The sequence below is a fragment of the Alosa pseudoharengus genome, unplaced genomic scaffold, assembly GCF_046254945.1.
Source record: "Alosa pseudoharengus isolate Yale_2024_CS ecotype anadromous, Long Island Sound unplaced genomic scaffold, YU_APseudo_1.1 YU_APseudo_1.1_scf_6, whole genome shotgun sequence".
NCBI lineage: Eukaryota > Metazoa > Chordata > Actinopteri > Clupeiformes > Clupeidae > Alosa > Alosa pseudoharengus.
In genome coordinates, this window is record NW_027468848.1 from 13,075,669 (window position 1) to 13,095,528 (window position 19,860).

Genomic DNA, 19,860 nt, shown 5'->3' on the forward strand with positions numbered 1-19,860 from the left:
ACCGTAGGTTTTGTAAAACATTCATTTGTACATATACATTTTTAAAAATACATATTCAGACAAGATAAAGTATAAATTCAGTTATGAAATCAACCTTCAAATTGCTCTTTAAGTGTCAGTTCTGCATGTACAAAATCCAAAATGTCATTCAATTACCAGTATTTTGTTTCATTATCTGTTTTTTTGCCACTTTCTACTTCCATACACGGTACTTTCACCTTTTGATTTTTAGTTTCAGAAGAATAGGTACTTCAGAAATAATATGCATTGATGTCTTCATTATTCTTCCCACAGGCCACTAATGTCAACAGCAAGAACGGCAAGAACAACAACAACAACAAGACAATAGAGAACAAAAGCAGCCTGAGCCAAGCCAACAAGAAGAAACCCGGGATACCCAACTTGTCCAACGACCTCTTCCAGAAACTCTACGCCACCATGGAGAAGCACACAGAGGTAGGCAACAGGAAAGTAGAACATACCCTCCCCAGTAGAACGAAAGTTGTACAACAAGCTGAGCTAGTGAGCTTCTATTTAAATGGAACCATTTAAACCGTCCTTTGCTTTACAGTGGCAACCGGGTGATAAGCGGGATAACGGCCTTCGAGGTGTGTCCAGTTATACGGAATTAATGGACTCGGGCGGAGGCTGCGCTGCACGTCGGGGTTCTTTGCCCCTCGTCCTCGTCCATTAATTCCGTATAACAGGACACCTCGGCGGCCGTTATCTCTTATTTAGATAATAGAGAACATAATTTAGACCATATGTTTAGATAATATTGATAGAGATAGAGAAGTCCAAAAGGTCCACTATGTCATCTGCTGGACAGAGCTGGGCTCTATGAAGCACCTGGAGTTCAACTTGGGCCCTATTATGCAACTTGACCTATTTTTACAATATGGTGCTATATAACTAAAATTGAATTTAATTGAATCCTTTGCCTGCCTGTGCTGCAGTTTTCTTGTAGTAAGTACACCAAGCAAAACATTCACAACCTCTCTGATTTGTTCTTCAGAAATAAAATGCATTAATGTCTTCATTGTCTGATGTCTGTCTGATTTGTTCTTCTCCTCCTCCCTTCCACCAGGCATTCTTTGTGATCCAGCTGAGCACCGGACCCAACGGAAACGCACTGCCGCCCATCGTCGACCCGGACCCCCTGATGGCGTGCACTCTGGACGGGCGCTGCGCCTTCCTGATTCTGCCGCACAACAAGCAACTGGAGTTCTCCTCACTGCGGCACTCCAAGTGGAGCTCCATGTGCATGCTGGTAGAGCTGCACTTCCATATCTGGAAAGGCATCTTCACCTACACCTGCAATGAGTGCAAAAAATGCATTGGGACACGCTGGCACTGCACCATGTGCGAGGTGAGAATCCGACCCCCGAAGGGAAATGGCATCTAAATGTTTGTAACACTGTAACACTGTAGTCGGTAGGAGAGAAGATGGGCCCATGGGTTAAGGAGTGGAGAGTCAGGTTGTAGGATCTATGAGAAATGTTTTGTGGTTTATACTTGATGTGTAAAGGTGATTTTGATTTCCAGTTCAAGTAAAGTGAAAGACAGATTCATTCTCGAGTAGAATGGTGAAAGGAAAGATAAATGTATGTATGTGTATGTGTCGAATGCCTGTTCAAAACTTCAGTTTTGGCACTGACTAAAATGCACTGTTTCCACATCGTTTAACACAATTTCCCGGTCGGGTCTATCTCTGTTTCCCAGGACTACAACCTGTGCATCAGCTGCTACAGCGTCAAAGGCCACGAGCACAAGATGGAGAAGCTGGACCTGGGCCTGGATGACGGGAGCAACAACCAGGCGGAGGCCGTGCAGAAAAAGAAAGACTGGAGGCGCCTGAGCATCCAGCGCTGCATCCAGTCTCTGGTGCACGCCTGCCAGTGCCTCAACGCCATGTGCCTGCTGCCCTCGTGCCAGAAGATGAAGCGCGTGGTGCAACACTACAAGGGCTGCAAGCGCAAGACCAACGGCGGCTGCCCCATCTGCAAGCAGCTCATTGCGCTCTGCTGCTACCACGCCAAGCACTGCCAGGAGAACAAGTGCCCCGTGCCCTTCTGCCTGAACATCAAGCACAAGCTGCGGCAGCAGCAGCTGCAGCACCGGCTCCAGCAGGCACAGATACTGCGGCGGCGCATGGCCAGCATGCAAGGCACGGGCCAGATTGCGGGCACGGGCTCGGAGGAATGTGGCCCGCCGGGCACGCCACAGACGCCCACTGGGCAGAGCCTGATGCCGGGGATGGGGGGCATCGGAGACGGACAACAACAACAGCAACAACAACAACAACAACAGCAGCAGCAGCAGCAGCAACAACAGCCGCAGCCTCCATCAGTCCAGCAGATACAGCACCCCAACAACATTGGAATGTACAACCCCAAGGCTCCGGCCCAAATGTCCATGGGCAAGCCTGGGATGAGTCCGGTAGGGGGGATGGCCCAGCAGCAGCAACAGCCCACGGCCGCTCAGGAGGTGGCCCTGAAGATCCGGCGAGTGGCCGAATATCAGCGGCAGCTGGCCCAGCGGGAGATCATGCAGCGGCAGGCCAACCAGGCCGGCATGATGCCCTCGCACAACCACCACCAAGCCGGCCAGCCCCAGGGCCAGATGGGCATGGGCCACCCAGGAGCCGGCATGGTGGGTGGCCAGGGGTTGCCCCCGCAGGTGGCGGCAGCCGCTGCGGCAGCAGCAGCCCGGGCACAGATGGAGCAACAACAACAGCAGCAGCAGCAGCAAGTGGGTACGGGCATGGCGCCCCAGCAGGGAGGCCCCCAGGGCCAGATCCCGCCACAGATACTGCAGCAGCAGCAGCAGCCGCGCGGTCCACCGCAGCAGTGGGGCGGCCCAGGCATGCCCCCCCAGCAGAGGCCCATGATGACCCAGATGAACCACGCGGCCATGTTGGCAGCCCAGCAGCAGCGACAGCAGCAGTTGGCCTCTCAGCAGCAGCAACAACAACAGCAGCAGCAGCAGCAGCCCGGGCAGCCAGGGCCCATGGGAATGATAGCAGGCCCTGGTGGACAGGCGGTAGCAGGACCGGGCGGCACAGCCAACCTCCCGCAGGGCGCCCTCCAGGACCTCCTCCGCACGCTGCGCTCACCCAGCAGCCCGCAGCAGCAGCAGAAGGTGCTTAACATCCTGCGCTCCAACCCGCAGCTCATGGCCACGTTCATCAAGCAGCGGGCGGCGGCCGGCAGGTACCTGGGACGTGGGGGACCGGGCGGCGGCCCTGGCATGCCTGGAGCGCCTGGTGGCGGCCCGGCGGTCATGGATGGCCAGCAGGTCAACGTGAACCCCGGGGGTCCTCAGCCAGGGATGCACATGGGCCAGGCGGAAGGCATGGCCTCCATGAGCGCTCTGCAGCAGGAGTATTATTATTGTTATTAATATTATCAATCCAAACATCATGCCTATCTTCCTTGTAAAGTTATGGTTTTGCTTTATTTTTTCAAATGGTTTGTTATGTAGGCTACCTTGTGACTGCTACAATACAGAAAGTTATGAGCCACAACAGTACTTCACCCAGCAGCAGCCTCTCTGTCCAGCAGCTACTCCATCATCTCCAAAACTTCCTCTTGGATGAGGCGGACTATACCATCACTCCCCTACTGTACATGTAGAATACACTTCAGGCCCTTCTCCATGCTCTCCTGCACGGCATAATGTATTACATAATAACCAAGGTGCCAGCCTTCGATTTCTACCAATGATGTGTTTTATCAGAGCATTAGGCCTAAGCTTCTGTTCATAAAGTCTTAGTTTATTAAGCCCCTCTTGAATCACAATGGTTCAGCATGATCTGCAGAGTATATTACTGTGAGTCATAAGGTGACAAATATTAATAAATAATATATATATATATATATATATTTTAAATTGTGTGTGTATCCTTCTTCCCCACCTGCCACTTTCATAATACAATGACTACTGAGGACCAGTGTTGATATGACGGCTGTCCAAAGAGTTTTATAGGCATTTTACAAATTAGCCCTACATCATCACTAAGAAATACAAGACACCCTTTGGCTGTGAATAATAATCTTTATTCATTCCAACTTTAGGTCAGTTTAAGTTTTTTTCTCTTCCTGTGAAGTTGACCTAAAAAAATGAAAGTAAATTTAAAGAACCCTCAAACAAAAATAATTTGTGTAATTTTCTCTCTTGTCTGTCTTTACACACAATACATGGCAAGCAGATCAGCAGTCAGCACCTCTATATGGATTCACTCTCGCACACACAGACACACAATAAGCGACAGTGTTGCAGGGTTGGACATGAATTATAGGGACCAAAATGGGCCGTAAAACTGAGACCCTGCTGGTTTCACTTGGGGTAGTTATTTGGATGAAAACATTAATTTAACTCTCCACCATAATCATAATTTCTGGTGTGGATTAACAAAACGAACTGAAAATAAACCAATGGCTATACTTTTTGAAATTTCTACAAGTCAACTAAAATCAGATCGTTTGATTGGTCCGCCAAGACCATGACTGATTATAATTTAGAGTTTAGATGGTCAACAGAGGAACATTGAGAGGAAATTAAAACACATGGATTTATGTGGTCATGGGGGAAAAAAGGTGCAAATCTTGCCAAGAGGGAAAAAAACTACGAGGCGAAGGTAACGTAAACTTGCTATATATATATATATATTAGGGGTGTAACGGTACACAGATGTCACGGTTCGGTTCATACCTCGGTTCGGACATCACGGTTCGGTACGAGTTCGGTACAATGGAGGGAAAAGCAAAACAAAAATGCAGAAAGCATTTTTTTTTGTACATTTCTTAGGCTGTACCACCTAGTGTCCTACAGTCTCTTTCCTGAGCTATCTGCAACAGCCTGAAGTGTGTAAGATGTAGGCTAAACAGTACAATAAGTACCCAGACTCCATCTGTAACTTGTAAACAAAATAAAACAATCAGCTATAAAACTGAAAATAGGCCTACAGCATCTCTTATTTCTGAAAGTGCAAATTACATAGAAAAAATATTTTTAAAAATCCACTTAAGCAAGACCTTCAACATCTGTGTTTAGTTGTATATGGAAGGGTCTACAATTTGCCTCAATATTTTTCATTGTGTGTAAAGTAATAATCTAGCCTACTAACTGTGAAAATATCACACTATTTTGCCTTTTTTTTAAAAACGAAATTGCTCCTTTCATTTCATAAACAGACTACAACTAGAAGTCACGTGACTTTGCCCTTTGACGTTAACTCACCGTAGCATGGTTTGTTTATTAGCCTGGTTAGCGTTGTCACTTTGCTGTCTATGCAGTTAACACTACCAGCTCCTCATGTGAGAAGTTACAAGTTACCCCAACAGGTAATTACCACGCGATTTACATAGCTTTCTGTCATTACGAAATCGTTTAATTTAAGCCATAGGTTTTGGCCCTATTTGTATATGTATCCAAAGGCTGCTGAAGCGCAGGGGAAGTTTTTTACCCCTCGTTTCAGTGATTGGTAGCCTACATCATCTGGGTGATGGCTTCTAATATGTGTAGCATTTTTTCCACTCAAATACCCAACAACTGCTGAACAACTCCGACACACAGTTTCATCTTATCCACCACTCTTTCGCCTGTACTAACGTTACTGTAACTGAAGTTCTCAAACTTGCGATCTCTGACTGACTGACTTGACCGACGACCTGACAAAAAAAGAACATAGGCACCAATCAGAGCTTCAGAGCTAAGGCGAGGCTACAGATTAGCGTTAGGTGTCGCTAAAGAACTCCCGTAACTCTCGCTACTTAACAGTAATTGCGCATGACATTAATTAATCCGCACACGAGTTTTATGTATTTTTATACCGTGTATTCTCCGTGTAAATTCATGCACCGAACCGTGACGCCCGTAACGTTTCGGTTCAATACGAATACATGAACCGTTACACCCCTAATATATATATAAAAAAAAGTTAGCAAAAATCCATTTAGCAGCTCATCCATTATGTTGAACAAAACACTCCTGAAGTATCTTGAGACATTTATCGACCTCTGACATGTTTTCCTTCAAAATGTCTAGGTCCAAATGGCTGCTATTAACACTGATCTCAAAAAGCACCAGGAAAACGGACAGGAGTTGGCCTTGTCTGAAAGGGTTGGAGGTTTGTGAGGGGTGTAATTGGCTCGGAGTGGGAGGAGGGTCCTAGAAGGTAAATCTACAGCTGGCTGACTGCTACACTTCACCCTACCTACCCAACCACTCCAACAATCCACCCAAAATAAAAACCCTAATCAAAAACATGACCTCCTGCATCAAGTGTCATCACATGCATTCTTTATTAAAAGTTCCCTATGCTGCCGGCTACTCTAAAAAAAAAAAAAGAATCTGCAACTCTTATGACATTGGGATTGAGTTAACAATTATCAATCTGCAATTTAATATCTTCTTCAGTTCCTTGCCTCAGTTTTTGTATTCAACAATCGTTTCAGATTTATTTTAAAACATCTGAACGGTATGGGGGACTGTACTGTACATGGGCATGTCCAAGTTGGGGCAGTGCAGAAGGGCACTGCTGTTGTCACAGGGGTTTGCAGCTGCAGGTTACTCTTAACATAAGCAGCTGTAATGAGAACCAATGCTACTTGAGAAAGTGGAGGATAAAAATGAGATGCTGTCGAGAGGCAAGTGAGATGCACAGCTGGGTGAGGGAAACACGAGCCATGAGCAGGGGGAGTGTGTGAGGTGTGTGTGTGCGTGCGTGTGTGTTTGCGAGTCCTCTTCTACTTGGTGTGAACCATAGAGGTGCTGATACGAAAAGAAAGACAGAAGGAGGAAAGAAGACATTAGACTTCTAAACACAGTAGTGATTTTGGGATTGACAAACATCTGATCTTATTTTAGGTGTATCCAATCCCAGCACACACTGAATTTATCATAATCTCTCCTTTCTTTGGGGTGAGAATAGTGTGTGTCTGTGTGTGTGTGTGTGAGTGCGTGTATCTCACCTTTCTTTGGGGTGATCTTAGGCCCAACATCACCCCTGGCTTTGCCATCTCGGAGCATCTGTAATGCAGAGACAATAGGTCAGCAACTCACAGATGCCACAAGGACACAACAGAGAAAAAGAATCAACGTGAAGGCTTAAGTTCACTTCTTTCTGACAGTCAGTGTGTGTGTGTGTGTGTATGTGTGTGATGAAAATAGCACAATGTAATATGCTTTTGATCAGACCTGTGTGAATGTATAACATATTTCCATCAATGTTTAGATCTGTAACTTATTCTGTGTTAAGGTCCAAATAAAAGCATTAAAGTGTGTGTGCGTGCGTGTGTGTGTGCGTGTGTGTGTAACTGGGCAAAGGACATACAGTGGGAGTCATCCTCCATCCGTCCATCTGTAACAGCAGCACCAAACCACACCACCAGGGGGAGCACAAGATGGATGGGGAGCAGCCAGGAAGGGACAAAAAGTCATGAAATGACTGCTGATAATGAGAAAGAGTGTATCAGAGTGTGTCATTATACATGTTATAATAATAGTATTTACAGTGGGATCTGCCATAGAGGTGATAATATGCATCTCAATATTGTTACACACAGTATTTTTTCAATTCCAATTTTACAATACAAAAGGTTTTAGTGGTCTACTTGCAGGTAGTGAGTGCTCTCTCCTCTTCTTTCTTCGTCTCTCTTCCTCTTCCTCACTGCAGCCTGGTGAACGGTAGCAGCACCATGCCCACACGGAGGAGCTGGCATGAGGACATCACACAGGATTTTGTGCAATCATGTCGTCCACAAGATGTAAGCCACACACACACACACACACACACACACACACACAGACACACCATGCTTTACCAAACTCTTTTCAGTTGTGTTATTGACATTCTTCATGTCTCTTCATTAACTTTGTCACATCACATTGCATGTCCAGATCATGATTCTCCCATTTATTTTACTCACCCTCGTCTCGCACTCCAGTGTTCAGGCCATTTTCCCGACACCAGACCCCACTGCTCTGAAGGACCCACGGATGGAGAACCTGGTGGTGTATGCACGCAATGTGGAGGGGGGCCGTGTATGAGTCTGACAACAGCAGTGCCTTTCTGACTTGTGTCTGGATGGGAGCAGTTTGCTGGAGAAACAGACACGGCTCCTGTCTGGACTTCACGTGTGTGTGTGTGTGTGTGTGTGTGTGTGTGTGTGTGTGTGTGTGTGTGTGTGGTCATTGGCTGGTGTATAGGACAGGTTAAAGTTGAGTGTTTTGTTTGGTTGCATAATGGTAACTTAGTATCTTCACTCTTATGGTTTTGGCTGGCACTATCCATCTTTGTCTGTTTGTTTGTGACATATCATATTATGTTTCAGGCTGAGTACTACCATGTCATAGCAGAAAAGAGCTACAAGATCCAGCAGGAGCTAGAAGAGAAGTGGCGGGCCCAGCACTGACAGGTTGCCAACCTTTGATTGATGGCTCATGGCTGTATTTATCTGAGTAATGATGCAGCCGTCTCCTTCCTCCCTTGACTTGGCTTGAACTGTTATCCTATTTTATCCTGTTTTATGTGAGTAGTACTTATGGCTGCACTATAACAATATCCCAACTGGTGACGCTGTCTTTATTGTTGTAAGTGGCATTGGATAAAAGTGCCACCTAAATGACTAAATGCAAATGTACATCTCAACCAGAAGCTTGCATAATGATGCCCTATCAAATGGCATCAAAACAACAGCTCTACACCACACATCAGAGGACATCACATTGAGACCTTGTGCTGTTATATTAGATACTTTATACGGTTATATGAGATACTTTGTACCTATTATATAATTTCAACACCTATGTCTACTGTTTTAATCTTAATGCTAACTGTCTGCAGGCATGGTATTTGTTAAGGTCATTAAGAAATATGATTTGAGAATCTACAGTAGATACCAAGGCTGCTGGACATGAATTCCACCAACAATGTGTTTTATCAGAGCATTAAGCTTTGGTTCATAAAGTCTACTTGGTTCATTAAGCCCCTGTATTTTGAAGCAAATTGGATCAGAATGATGACACTCGTAATCACAACACCTGCACAGTACACTTAACCGTATATGGCCGTAAGTGCCAGAATCATAATGGGACAAAAATAAATACCAAAAACTTTTATTTGGAATTATTTTGTATGCTGTGTTTGAGTGTATCCTACTGTATCCCACCTGCCACTTTCATAATACAATGACTACTGAGGACCAGGGTTGATATGACGGCTGTCCAAGGTGTTATATGGGAATTTTACAATTTAGCCTTAGACTAGATCATCATTAAAAAATATAAGACACCCTATGGCTGTGTATAATAATCTTTATCAAAACAAATTTAAATAACCCACAAATATTGTATTTTGTATAATTTGTATATTTTTTGTGAGATCTCTCTCTCTATTTTGCATTGCTGATGGGGACTCTGCATTACTTATATGGACTGTATTTGTAATTTTAGGCATAATACAGTAAATGTTTACCAATTTGCAAGTTATCTGTTTAAGATCTAGATATTACTTCATTATTTCATGATAATTTGTATTTTACATCAAATTATAATTCCTCAGTGGAATCGGACTAACACAGAGTGTGTCTCTGTAGCCTCTTAGGCCATCAGTCTTGCTATTTCACTGTATCAACTAAAACCATTATCAAACACCTGAAGTACATCTGAGGATTGATAGTGGGTAATGGACGACATGCCATTCGGTTATCAAGAAAAATAATTTGTTGGAGGTGGCAATGGGGTTCCGATGTGCAGCAGAGATGAGATAATACAGATTTCCGGGTAGTAAAGTAATGTATTCTGAATTCTTCAGTGATCTTTTTTTTCTAACACACAAACACTGACTCACCACAGTACAAGCAAAAGTCAAAACCAAGGAAAACAGTTGTACACTTAAAACAAAACATGCATTTTTTGTCTCTGAGGAGCTCATTCAGTATACTATCTATTCCCATGCAGATAGTTTGGGGCTTTGTCCGGTTAAATCTGGCTGTTGAGTATTCAAAATTAGCTATATATTGCACATTCAACAGTGTTTCAGTACATTTATCTCTGTATTAAACCAATATTCTAGAATTTTTTTTTTTTTTTTTTGCTGCTGTTAAGCCACAAAAATGATTCCCCTGTATATTACTTTAAAGTTTAAAGCGTTAACAGACAAACATAGATCTGGGACTGGTAGTCCAGAGTATTTTCCCACACACATGAGTCCATAAAGTGTTCACTAAGCACATTCCCAGAACATATGCAATACTGTCCCCACAGAAGAATTTAACAAGTACAAGTGCAATCAATCATCATTGGGTGACTTTTTTTTTATCATTTGAATACCTGTGTTCACTCATTAAATCTTCTCCTCAGATTTTACTACTGACTATTTACAGGCCTCCAAAACACTCAGCTAAAGTTTTTCTTGAAGAGTTAGGTGAACTGTTGTCAACTATCTGCATACAGTTTGACTGTCTTATTATATCAGAGATCTAAACTTGCATGTGGATAATCCTGAAAACGGTTTTGCCAAGGAATTAATTGCACTACTTATACCTTCAACCTAACACAGCATGTACAGGGGCCAACAAACACACTTGGCCATACCCTCGACCTTGTTATCACAAAGGGTCTCAATGTCTACAACAGTTAAAGACCTAGCCTTATCCGATCATTTCTGTGTGTTCTTTAATGTGTCTATGTCACCACACACTCAGAACCGATCTGTGATAGTACAAAGGAGACTCATAAATGAACACACAAGTGCTCTCTTTGAGCAAGCACTCTCACAGACATCTAGTGAACTCTCAGAATCAGTAGATTATCTTTTGGATCATTTTAACTCAAAAATGGCTAATATTATGGATGATATTGCTCCATTAAAATTCAAGACACTTAAAGTGGAAATGAAGCAGTCAAATAAAACAGATTTCTATAGCACTAGTTAAATATTTAAATATACCATAAAAACAAATAATGTCAGAAATATGACCCTTTATTCAGAATAAAGCACAAACAAGTTGCATTAATTTCAGCTGTGTGCCGCCATTTGTTTTCAGAAAATGATGACATCACGAGAATAGTTGGAACATTCTATGCTGTTTACATAGAGGCTGTCATAGCTTCACAGTTAGCTTGCTGCCTCAACAAAATGGATATGGACGAATGGGAAAGACCCACCAAGGCAGGCATCCAATTGCCTGCGCTTTTGAGCCAGTAAGAGCAGTGGGAGTTTTAGTGCCCCCCACAGAGCCTGACTATGGAGGAGAAATACATGATCGAGAGAGAGGTGTATCTGAGCATTTATTGATGATTATCATGCTTGCATATAAATATGATTATATTGCACATTTGCCAAAATTAAAGTAGGTAACATGGAAGAAAATGGAAGCACTTTGGAAAAAAAATCCGCTTTTACCACTTTTAAGAATATAGTGTTAAAATGGCCAAAAAAAACATTTTCTAAGCTGACAACCTGGCTAGAACACATGTTGAGGGGTTAAATATTAATACTGGATAGGTTGTATGCTTACTGTAGCCTACCAAAAAGTGTCCGACAAAGTTTTAATATCAGTCATATAATGTATCATCCTGTACGCTAGAGGGCAGTAATATATTGTAAGCTCGACTAAACCAGCCAGCCAGCCATGGATGTCAGACTGCACAATTCAATTGATGAACAACAAAACACACGGATATGTTAGTGAATATAATTGGTATAATGTTACATTACTAGATCGACGATCATCTGCCTGAAACAGTAAGGAGACGGTCAAAGCCTTCCCCGAAGTGTAGGCTAATCGTTGACCACCCCCAACAAAGTAATTTTTCTTTACCGGGCCGACCCCTTTAACCAACTGCAGTGTTCGACCTGGGTTCAGCTACATAATGTATATTTTATACACAGTTATCACTTCTTTGGTTTGCTTTTTGATTTTGAAATGGATGAAAAGGAGGAGGTACTGCACAGATGTTAAACGGCTGGATGGTAAAACAGTCCTTATCACTGGTAAGAAGACCAATCTCTTCTCAGGCTATGCTATGCTATGCCAGTTAAGTATAGTATACTATTTGATCCCGTGAGGGAAATTCACAGGCTATGCAACATACTATCGGTAACTGCCACCACATTTTTATTTAAAGCGCTTTGCCCTTTGACTCCTTGCCGGCTGGTAAGGTAGCATACTTTTTGCATTTATCAGCTTAACGATTATTACTAGTAGCCTGTAGTAGGCTAGGCCTAGGCTACGTGTTTTGACATTCTGACAATTTACATCTGATTTGGACCATGGACATGAAACGTGTTGTATTTTCTAATTTAGGAGGAAACTCTGGTATTGGCAAAGAGACAGCGGTGGCCTTGGCGATAAGGGGAGCCCGTGTCATCATCGCCTGCAGAGATGTCGACAAAGCTCAGAAGGCTGTGAGGGTGATCAAGGCGAGAAGCCACAATGTCAACGTCGTATACATGGAGCTGGATCTGGCTAATATGAGGTCTATCCGGGAATTTTGCACGTCGTTCTTGCAAAAGGAGAAGAGGCTCGATATCTTGATCAACAATGCGGGTGAGGTGTCCTGAATGCATTATTGAAAAAATGTCACACGGTCAGAGGATCAAGAGAATGTGGCTAGATGAGTTATTCACAATAGCAGAAGGGCGTTTGAGTCTGTTTCCTGCATGTGTACATCTATGTTATTTTATTATTAATAATAAAAGACCCAGTCCAATTATGAATTGCCTGTAGCAATTTTGTCAGAGTGCCACTCTTTGCAAAAAAAGGTATTTTTGTTGCTGTTTCTAATCACCAAAGGCAATCATCAAACGTATAATATTTGTGGCCCTAAGGTATACCCAGTGTTTTAGACTGGACGGATGACAACTTCAGCATGTGTTTCGGCGTGAATCATCTGGGCCACTTCCTCCTGACCAATCTGCTGCTGGGCCGGCTGAAAGAGTCCGCCCCGAGCCGGGTGATTACACTCACCTGTGACAATTACAAGTACCAGAAGTTGGACTTCCAGGACCTCAACTACAACCTGCTGCCCTTCTTCACCTACTGCCGCAGCAAGCTGGCCAACATCTACTTCACCCAGGAGCTGGCCAGGATGACCGATGGCAAGGGGGTCACTGCGTATGCCGTGCATCCAGGTGAGTACAGATGGGTCTTGGGTAGACAGGTAGTAGTAGCTCACCATGGGATTGCGGTGGCCCTGATAACAGCCCCGACCAGGAGCAGTGGTGATCACTATGCCCTAGTTTGTTTCTCTGGGTACGTACCGGTAGTGAAGAATGCTTGTATTGTCTTCTTGTAATTCCAAATGAAGACACCATCAGTTGACTTAATCCAATAAAAATGTTGAAGCTGGCTGGAAAAATAGTAGTTCTTGCTATTCTGGTTACAACAAGAAAAACTCAAATGAATGTTACAGCAGGGTGTAGCCACACACTGAATACAGCATAAAATGTTACTAGTAAAGCCCAGGCACAAAAACACCTGAGATGAAGAACGAGGGGTCAGATATGGTGACAGAATATAAGACAGTTTATAAGACAGTTTTCTTATCTTCTACTGTCTGGGGGGGGGGGGGGGGGGGTGATACAGCATTTGCCGTTGTAGGTATAAACATTCTGTCTGCTTACAATAAACATCCTGTCTCAGCCATCTCTTTTGGCTGAGACAGAGACAATCATATATTGTAAACCACCAATATTCATCAGTAGTCAGATTGTACACAGGAAACATTAGCATCTCACTTCTTTTGACCTGTTCAAAATGGGTGCTGGAAAGGCAACTTGACCTTGTCCATTCAAACAAACTGTCGAAATTATAACAGAAAAAAAAAAGCCCACTCAAATATACATAATTTCATGCATTACAGCCACCATATTCTATATTACTACATACCTATTCAGTATGTAGTAGATCAAGAAACTGAAGAGGTAAGTGCAGGATTGAGTACCGCTGTTCCAAATAAATAAATATCAAATCAAACCTTATTTGTATAGTGCATTTTGTGCAATGTTGAGGACTGCATCGTTTGTCTCCTGTCGCCCCCTGCAGGCTACGTGCAGAGCAACTGGACATGCCACTTCTCCATCCTGTTCCGAATCCTGATGCAGGTGATCATGTTCATGTTTTTTGTGCCGTGCGAATTGGGAGCGCAGACCGTCATCTACTGTGCCGTGTCGGACAGAGTCACTGACAACAACGGCGGCTACTTCACTGACTGTAGGCCTGCCACACTGAGACCCTTCGCTAAAGACCCTGGAGTGGCCAAGAAGCTGTGGGAGGCTAGTGAAAGACTGGTTAGGCTAGCCTGATGATGAACTCCTATTTCGTTTATATCCATTTTATATGAAGTATTATTTATTGCACAACTGAGGATATGTTCTTTATTATGATGTCATCATTTTTTGTCATGATCATTTTGTCCCCTTTGTTTACATTGAAGTTTCATTGTGAGAGCGAATATAAAAGTTGCTTTTGATTAAAAACACTGGAATGTTTCGCTGAGGGATGGTTCTTTCAGATGATCACTTCAGACATGCAGAGGAAGATGACGAGAGAGAAGGGAGAATCGATGAGTGGTCATTTTTTGTCTTATTTTAATAGTCATTTTATTGATAACACTTTTTGAACACATTGCCTTAAGTCTGGGAACACAGAAAAGCATGTTTGTAGAACAGAGCAGTAGTCATTGTAAGAATCAGAAATAGCAAATAATGCCTTTTTCAATTACAGAAACCCAAACAGACAAAAAGGGAAAATTGTGAAGACTCAACTTTTAGAGGAAACTTTTATTTTTATACAAGTTGTTTTTTTTGCTTTGAGTTTTTTTTTTTAAAACAGAAGGTGAAAGAAATGCAAGACTGAAAAAAGAGCAAAACCTCAGGTCAGTGTTGTCAATGCAGATTGCTAACTGGACTTTATATATAACTATAGAATGTAGAACTTCATATAGAACTATAGAATGTAGAATAGCAGCTGTGATATTGCTGATCTAGTTTTTTTAAGAGCTGCAATACTATTCACTGGCATGTCCCCATACTCATTGTTACTTTATCTTAATTTTGAAACTTAAGGGTCAATCAGTACTGACAAGAAAGCTATCCCTCTATTACAGAGCTCTGAGTCAAGAAATTGCCATATGCCTAAAACATTTCTGGAGGAGCTGTAAGTTATACACAGAAAAGGGGAAGAGTCTTCAGATCCATTTGTAGTCTATAATTAAATAACCCGATTGGCAAATCTGCAAACCTGCATTCTTGAGACACTGACAAGATGTCAAATTATGGCCTTACCCTGCTGATACCTATTATGGTACATTAGATTTCCAGCCAACTGTGCTTTTTTTATGGGGAGGTGTAGTTCCCTACCAAGCAGCACTACTGGAAACTGCAGATCTTTCATTCTATCTTATAGTATCTATACATTAAAATGGTCTGAAGAGGAAGCATGGTTATAAAGTTATTGCAGACCTTGATAATGGACACTACAATGGAACTGCAAAGACAACAAGGAGCCTTGTTTTTGTTTTTTCCCCCAAAAAAGCATGCCAAAGAATAGTTGTAACACTCTTCATCATAAGTCACCTTCATTTTCATCACTGTTATAGTCATATACAGCTTCATCGTCATAATGATAATAGTAATCGAGACAAAAATATTTTATGCACTTAAAAAGCTCAGAAAATAGATAGAGAAAGGTTCAGTTAACCAGCATTCGATAGAAAATGAAAAGGTTAAAAGGAAAAAAAAAAACACCAAATCTAGTGTCCAGTTGACTTGTCATGCAAAGAAATGCCAGCTACAGACGCTTTGCTTACTGTAATTTTTTAAATGCTGTACTGTCTTCTTAGTAATGTGCATCTGGACACTTTAAGAGAGAGAAAAAAATGCTTTTCAATGTTGAACACACTGAGAAGAACATGGGTACATTTTTTACATGCGTATTTTCCCCCGTTGTTTTTCTTCCTTTTTTTTTTGTTTGGTGGGTTTAGGGCGGAGTGCTGGAGATTGGGGGGGAGATGGAGAGGCGATCGGGGGGACGGGTTACCGCCAACCCCCTGGTGTGACCAGTGACCACATACGTACGGCACCAACGATCGATTCAAAGCTTTTTTGATTCTCCTCCTGCGTGATGACGGAGCACGTCTCCTCCAACAGCAATAGCAATCAAAGAATTGCAAAGTAAGCTTGCTCTGTACTTTAACACCAGGACAATTAGCTGGAAAAGAAAAGTAATGCTGGAAATATGAGTGTGATGTGGTCGAACTTGTGGCTGGGGAGTAAATGGAGGGATGTGGGGTGCAAGGGATGATATGTTTCTGTGGTTGAAATTGAAACGGGTTAATTAGACCTGTTTATTTGTTTTTTGCATTGTCAGTCTGTGTACTTTGACACTGAAGCTCCCTTTTGTTTCTAAAAAGAAAACAAATAGGGAAAAAAGAAAGAAAAAAAAACCCCACACAATATTGTTCTCAGTAGCAAAGGATCAAACTGAACACTCGTGTCAGCTTTCCGTACAGTGTGGAGCTGAACAGTTGGTACATGAACACACGTCACGCTCCACTGAATGGAACATTTACAGAGTAGAAGCTGTACAAGGGACGGAAGAGGAGGGACGGAAGAGGAGGGATGGAAGAGGAGGGACGGAGAAACAAAAGAAGAAAAAAAAAACGAAACAAATAAAGACACCAAAAATAATCACTTCAAGATGTTAAGATAAAACAATAAGTTAATAAATAAATAAATAAAAACCTGAGGACCAAACCGACAAAACTGACAGTCCGTCTGCAGGGAAGACCCTGGACAAGTCAGTCGGGTGAGGGTCACTCCCATTGGATTATGGCAGATATGGCAAGAACCATGCCCAAACCATCCGCCATCCGCATGCTGTGCGCCTGTTCCGCCACAATGAAGCTCCTCTGTGCAGCTCTGCATCACAGTACAGCTGTGGTCGTCATGGAGAACGGAGTCAGTCAAGTCCCCTCCTAAAGCTCATAAATATCTTTCTTTATCTTTCTCCTTATGGGGGGGGGGGGGTCCCTTGTTTACCTACACTTTTCCTTTTGTTCCCCCAAACACAGAGAACGTTCTTGGAGTGAACTCGCTTAAAAAAAAACAAAAAAAAAAACCTTGGGGCGTCCGCTTAGCCCAAAACTACCTGCATGTCTCCTTCTCCACTGCTGCCTGCCGGACCAACGGCAGCAGCCACAGAGACAGGGGAGAGCAAGCACAGCCCCGACCCGGCAGCACCTTCTAATCTGGCAAACACATCACACATCTCTTCATCCGCAGGCAACACGCGCGCACCTTAAACCAAAAGGGCCCTCAAAAGCTGCTTTCCAAAAGAAAGCACTCCTACAATAACAACACCTTGCCCTCTCTCCCTTCTTGTGTGGACCAGGGTGAGGCAGGCAACACGCGCCTCCAACCAAAAGGGCCCTCCAAAGCTGCTTTCCAAAAGAAAGCACTCCTACAATAACAACACCTTGCCCTCTCTCCCTTCTTGTGTGGACCAGGGTGAGGCAGGCAACACGCGCCTCCAACCAAAAGGGCCCTCCAAAGCTGCTTTCCAAAAGAAAACACTCCTATAACAACATGTTGCTCCTCCCTCATGTGGATCAACGTGAAGCAGAGAGGCCTCTTCTGTCCCTCACTTCACCTGACACAATCTCAAAACAACTGAAAAAATGCTATATTTGCTTCAGAGAGAAAAAACAAAACAAAACCAAACACCCCCTCCCTTCCTGAAACCCACACGCACACAAAGCTGATCATTATAATAATCATAGTTATGACAATAAGTAGATATTCCACAAATGAATGATATTAAAGACGAAAAAAAAAGAGGAAAACTTGAAAACATGAAATCACTCAGGCGTAAGAAACAGAAGCACTGATGCACCTTGTGATAAAATGCTCACACTCGTGACATCACTTCCTACATAGAGCCCTGACATTCAGCATCGCACAACCCTGAAGATAATACTGCACTCCTGAACACACACACACACACACACACTTCAGTTTTATCCCTTTATCTCTTTTGGTTTTTTCCCCTTAGTTTATACTAAGTTGCTTCCCTCTGAACCAGAGATCTAAACTGACTGGTCCGTCTTTGGAGCGCTGTGATATGGTCTGATTTGGAGCGCTGTGATATGGTCTGATTTGGAGCGCTGTGATATGGTCTGATTTGGAGCGCATGGTTCTCTTCAGCCACCGTCACAGACAAACTGCAGGGGAACATTTCTTAAAGGGACACCAGGCAAGCCTGATGCTTTTTCTCTACGAAACTCCCCCTCGCTCGGTCTGAAGCTCTTTTCCTTTTCTTTGCGCCTTCCGTCAAGAGTTTTCGCTGCTTCTTCGCCGGCTCTGTCATTATACACACGTTTGCAACAATCTCAGCCTGTGCAATGCAAGTGGGATATTCTTCCTACAGGCAGTAGGGGCGGGCGAGAGAGCCTTCATTCGCCCTGTAATGAGTCATTTAACCATATACCGACTTACGAAGATGATTAATTAACACGAAAACGTTGCCTGGTGTCCCTTTAAACCACCAGCACAAGGATTTGGATATGTACTCCATTTGATAGATCATAAAGTAAAGCATACCTACTACCTAATGCAAGTCTAGAGGGATTTGACATAAAGCCCGTCTTAAAATAAAGGCCATTCTTAAAATATTTTGACCGAAACTCTTCACTGGTAGGCTAAGAAGGGAAGAGTGTTAAAGTTACACTTTAAAGTTACACTTCAGAGGCCAAAGTCAAATGTGTGTCCTTCACAATAACTGGAGATAATAAACACCTATGTGTCAAGTAGCCTGATCAGATTGAAAGAGAAAACTGAAAACATTCACATTTATGAATATACTGCCCGTTACTGATTCTTTCTCTCTCTCTCACTCTCTCTTATACACACACGCATGCACACACACAGCTCTCCTGGCAAACGACTGTGTTTACAGAACATATGAGTGGACTCAGTATTGGACAAGATCAAACTGAAGCGATCCACTTCATCACAATAAAAACAGCCACCACTGATACGGAAAAAGTCATGCTATCTAAAAAGTAGGATTTGTCTTATTGTCTTCAATTATATACCACAGGCATCCAGAATATGAATTGTACAAATTACATACACATCTGCTATTGTGAAGTAGTAGTAGTAGTAATAATAATAATAATAATAATAATAATAATAATAACAATTGTAGTAAACAAATCAAACTTTACATGATGTATGTTTTAAGTGTCTGGGCAGTAATGCATGTGTGTGCGTGTGTGTGCGTGCTTGTGTGAGTATGAGTGTGTGTATGTGAGTGTCTGGACATTATTCACACGAGGGTGGTCTAGTCGGACAAAACGTGACACAGCTGACAGACTGAGGCCTGGAACTCTGGATCTCTGCGCCACCAGGCTTCCTGGACTCCAGCTGCCGGTGAACGTCCAGGGGGGGGCGGTGGGTTTTGTGGGGGGGAGCTCCTTCCCGGCACGTCTGGATGGTGTTTTTCAGTAGCTGTGGTCGGACCACTGAGTTGAGTTTTGGCAGGCTGGGTCGGGTGTCGGACCAGGTGGGAGAGTCACAGACGTTTGTTTGTGTTTTGGCAAAGATGGTCTGATGATGGTGGTGGTGTGATGGTAATGGTGGTGGCGATGATACACTTCCAGGGGTGGGGAGGGGTTACCGAGGAGGCCAGGGGGGTAAGTGGGGAGTCAATTGGGAGGGGGGGACAGGGCGGGATTCGGGGCATGAGACGTGGTAAAGACAAGTGCATGCTGGGTAAGGAGGGGGGGTTTTCCCCAGTGCGGGACGGTCAGGCACTAGCGGCTCAGAACCACCCAACACTGGACTCACAC

At 43.4% G+C, this 19,860-nt stretch overlaps 3 protein-coding genes across 14 annotated transcripts in view; 2 read left to right on the plus strand and 1 right to left on the minus strand.

Annotated features, from left to right (window-relative positions):
• The window catches only part of LOC143106805 (histone acetyltransferase p300-like), a 37,519-nt gene extending 29,102 nt beyond the window's left edge, over positions 1-8,417 (plus strand). The window contains exons 28-32 of the mRNA XM_076271282.1: positions 295-456; positions 1,088-1,369; positions 1,723-3,383; positions 7,950-8,046; positions 8,337-8,417. Of these exons, the coding sequence (XP_076127397.1) occupies positions 295-456; positions 1,088-1,369; positions 1,723-3,383; positions 7,950-8,046; positions 8,337-8,417 (2,283 nt within the window). The remainder of the gene's footprint in view (positions 1-294; positions 457-1,087; positions 1,370-1,722; positions 3,384-7,949; positions 8,047-8,336) is intronic.
• A 3,203-nt stretch (positions 8,418-11,620) lies between these two features.
• LOC143106200 (retinol dehydrogenase 14) lies at positions 11,621-14,500 on the plus strand. Its single transcript, XM_076270416.1, has 4 exons — positions 11,621-12,001; positions 12,315-12,557; positions 12,839-13,141; positions 14,055-14,500. The coding sequence occupies exons 1-4, from the start codon at positions 11,881-11,883 to the stop codon at positions 14,312-14,314; spliced, it is 927 nt and encodes a 308-aa protein (XP_076126531.1). The 5' UTR covers positions 11,621-11,880; the 3' UTR covers positions 14,315-14,500.
• A 3,918-nt stretch (positions 14,501-18,418) lies between these two features.
• Positions 18,419-19,860, minus strand: part of camk2b1 (calcium/calmodulin-dependent protein kinase (CaM kinase) II beta 1) — an 80,283-nt gene continuing 78,841 nt past the window's right edge. For all 12 annotated transcript variants that reach the window (XM_076269855.1, XM_076269852.1, XM_076269851.1 and 9 more), the window contains one exon: positions 18,419-19,860. This exon is cut by the window's right edge and continues 67 nt beyond it. The gene's annotated coding sequence lies outside the window, so the exon portion shown is untranslated.

Coding starts and splice junctions, on each gene's coding strand:
- LOC143106200 (XM_076270416.1), top strand. CDS start 11,881: ATGTATATTTTATACACAGTTATCACTTCTTTGGTTTGCTTTTTGATT. Junction 12,002..12,314: donor TAAAACAGTCCTTATCACTG/GTAAGAAGACCA, acceptor TTTCTAATTTAG/GAGGAAACTCTGGTATTGGC. Junction 13,142..14,054: donor TGCGTATGCCGTGCATCCAG/GTGAGTACAGAT, acceptor CGCCCCCTGCAG/GCTACGTGCAGAGCAACTGG.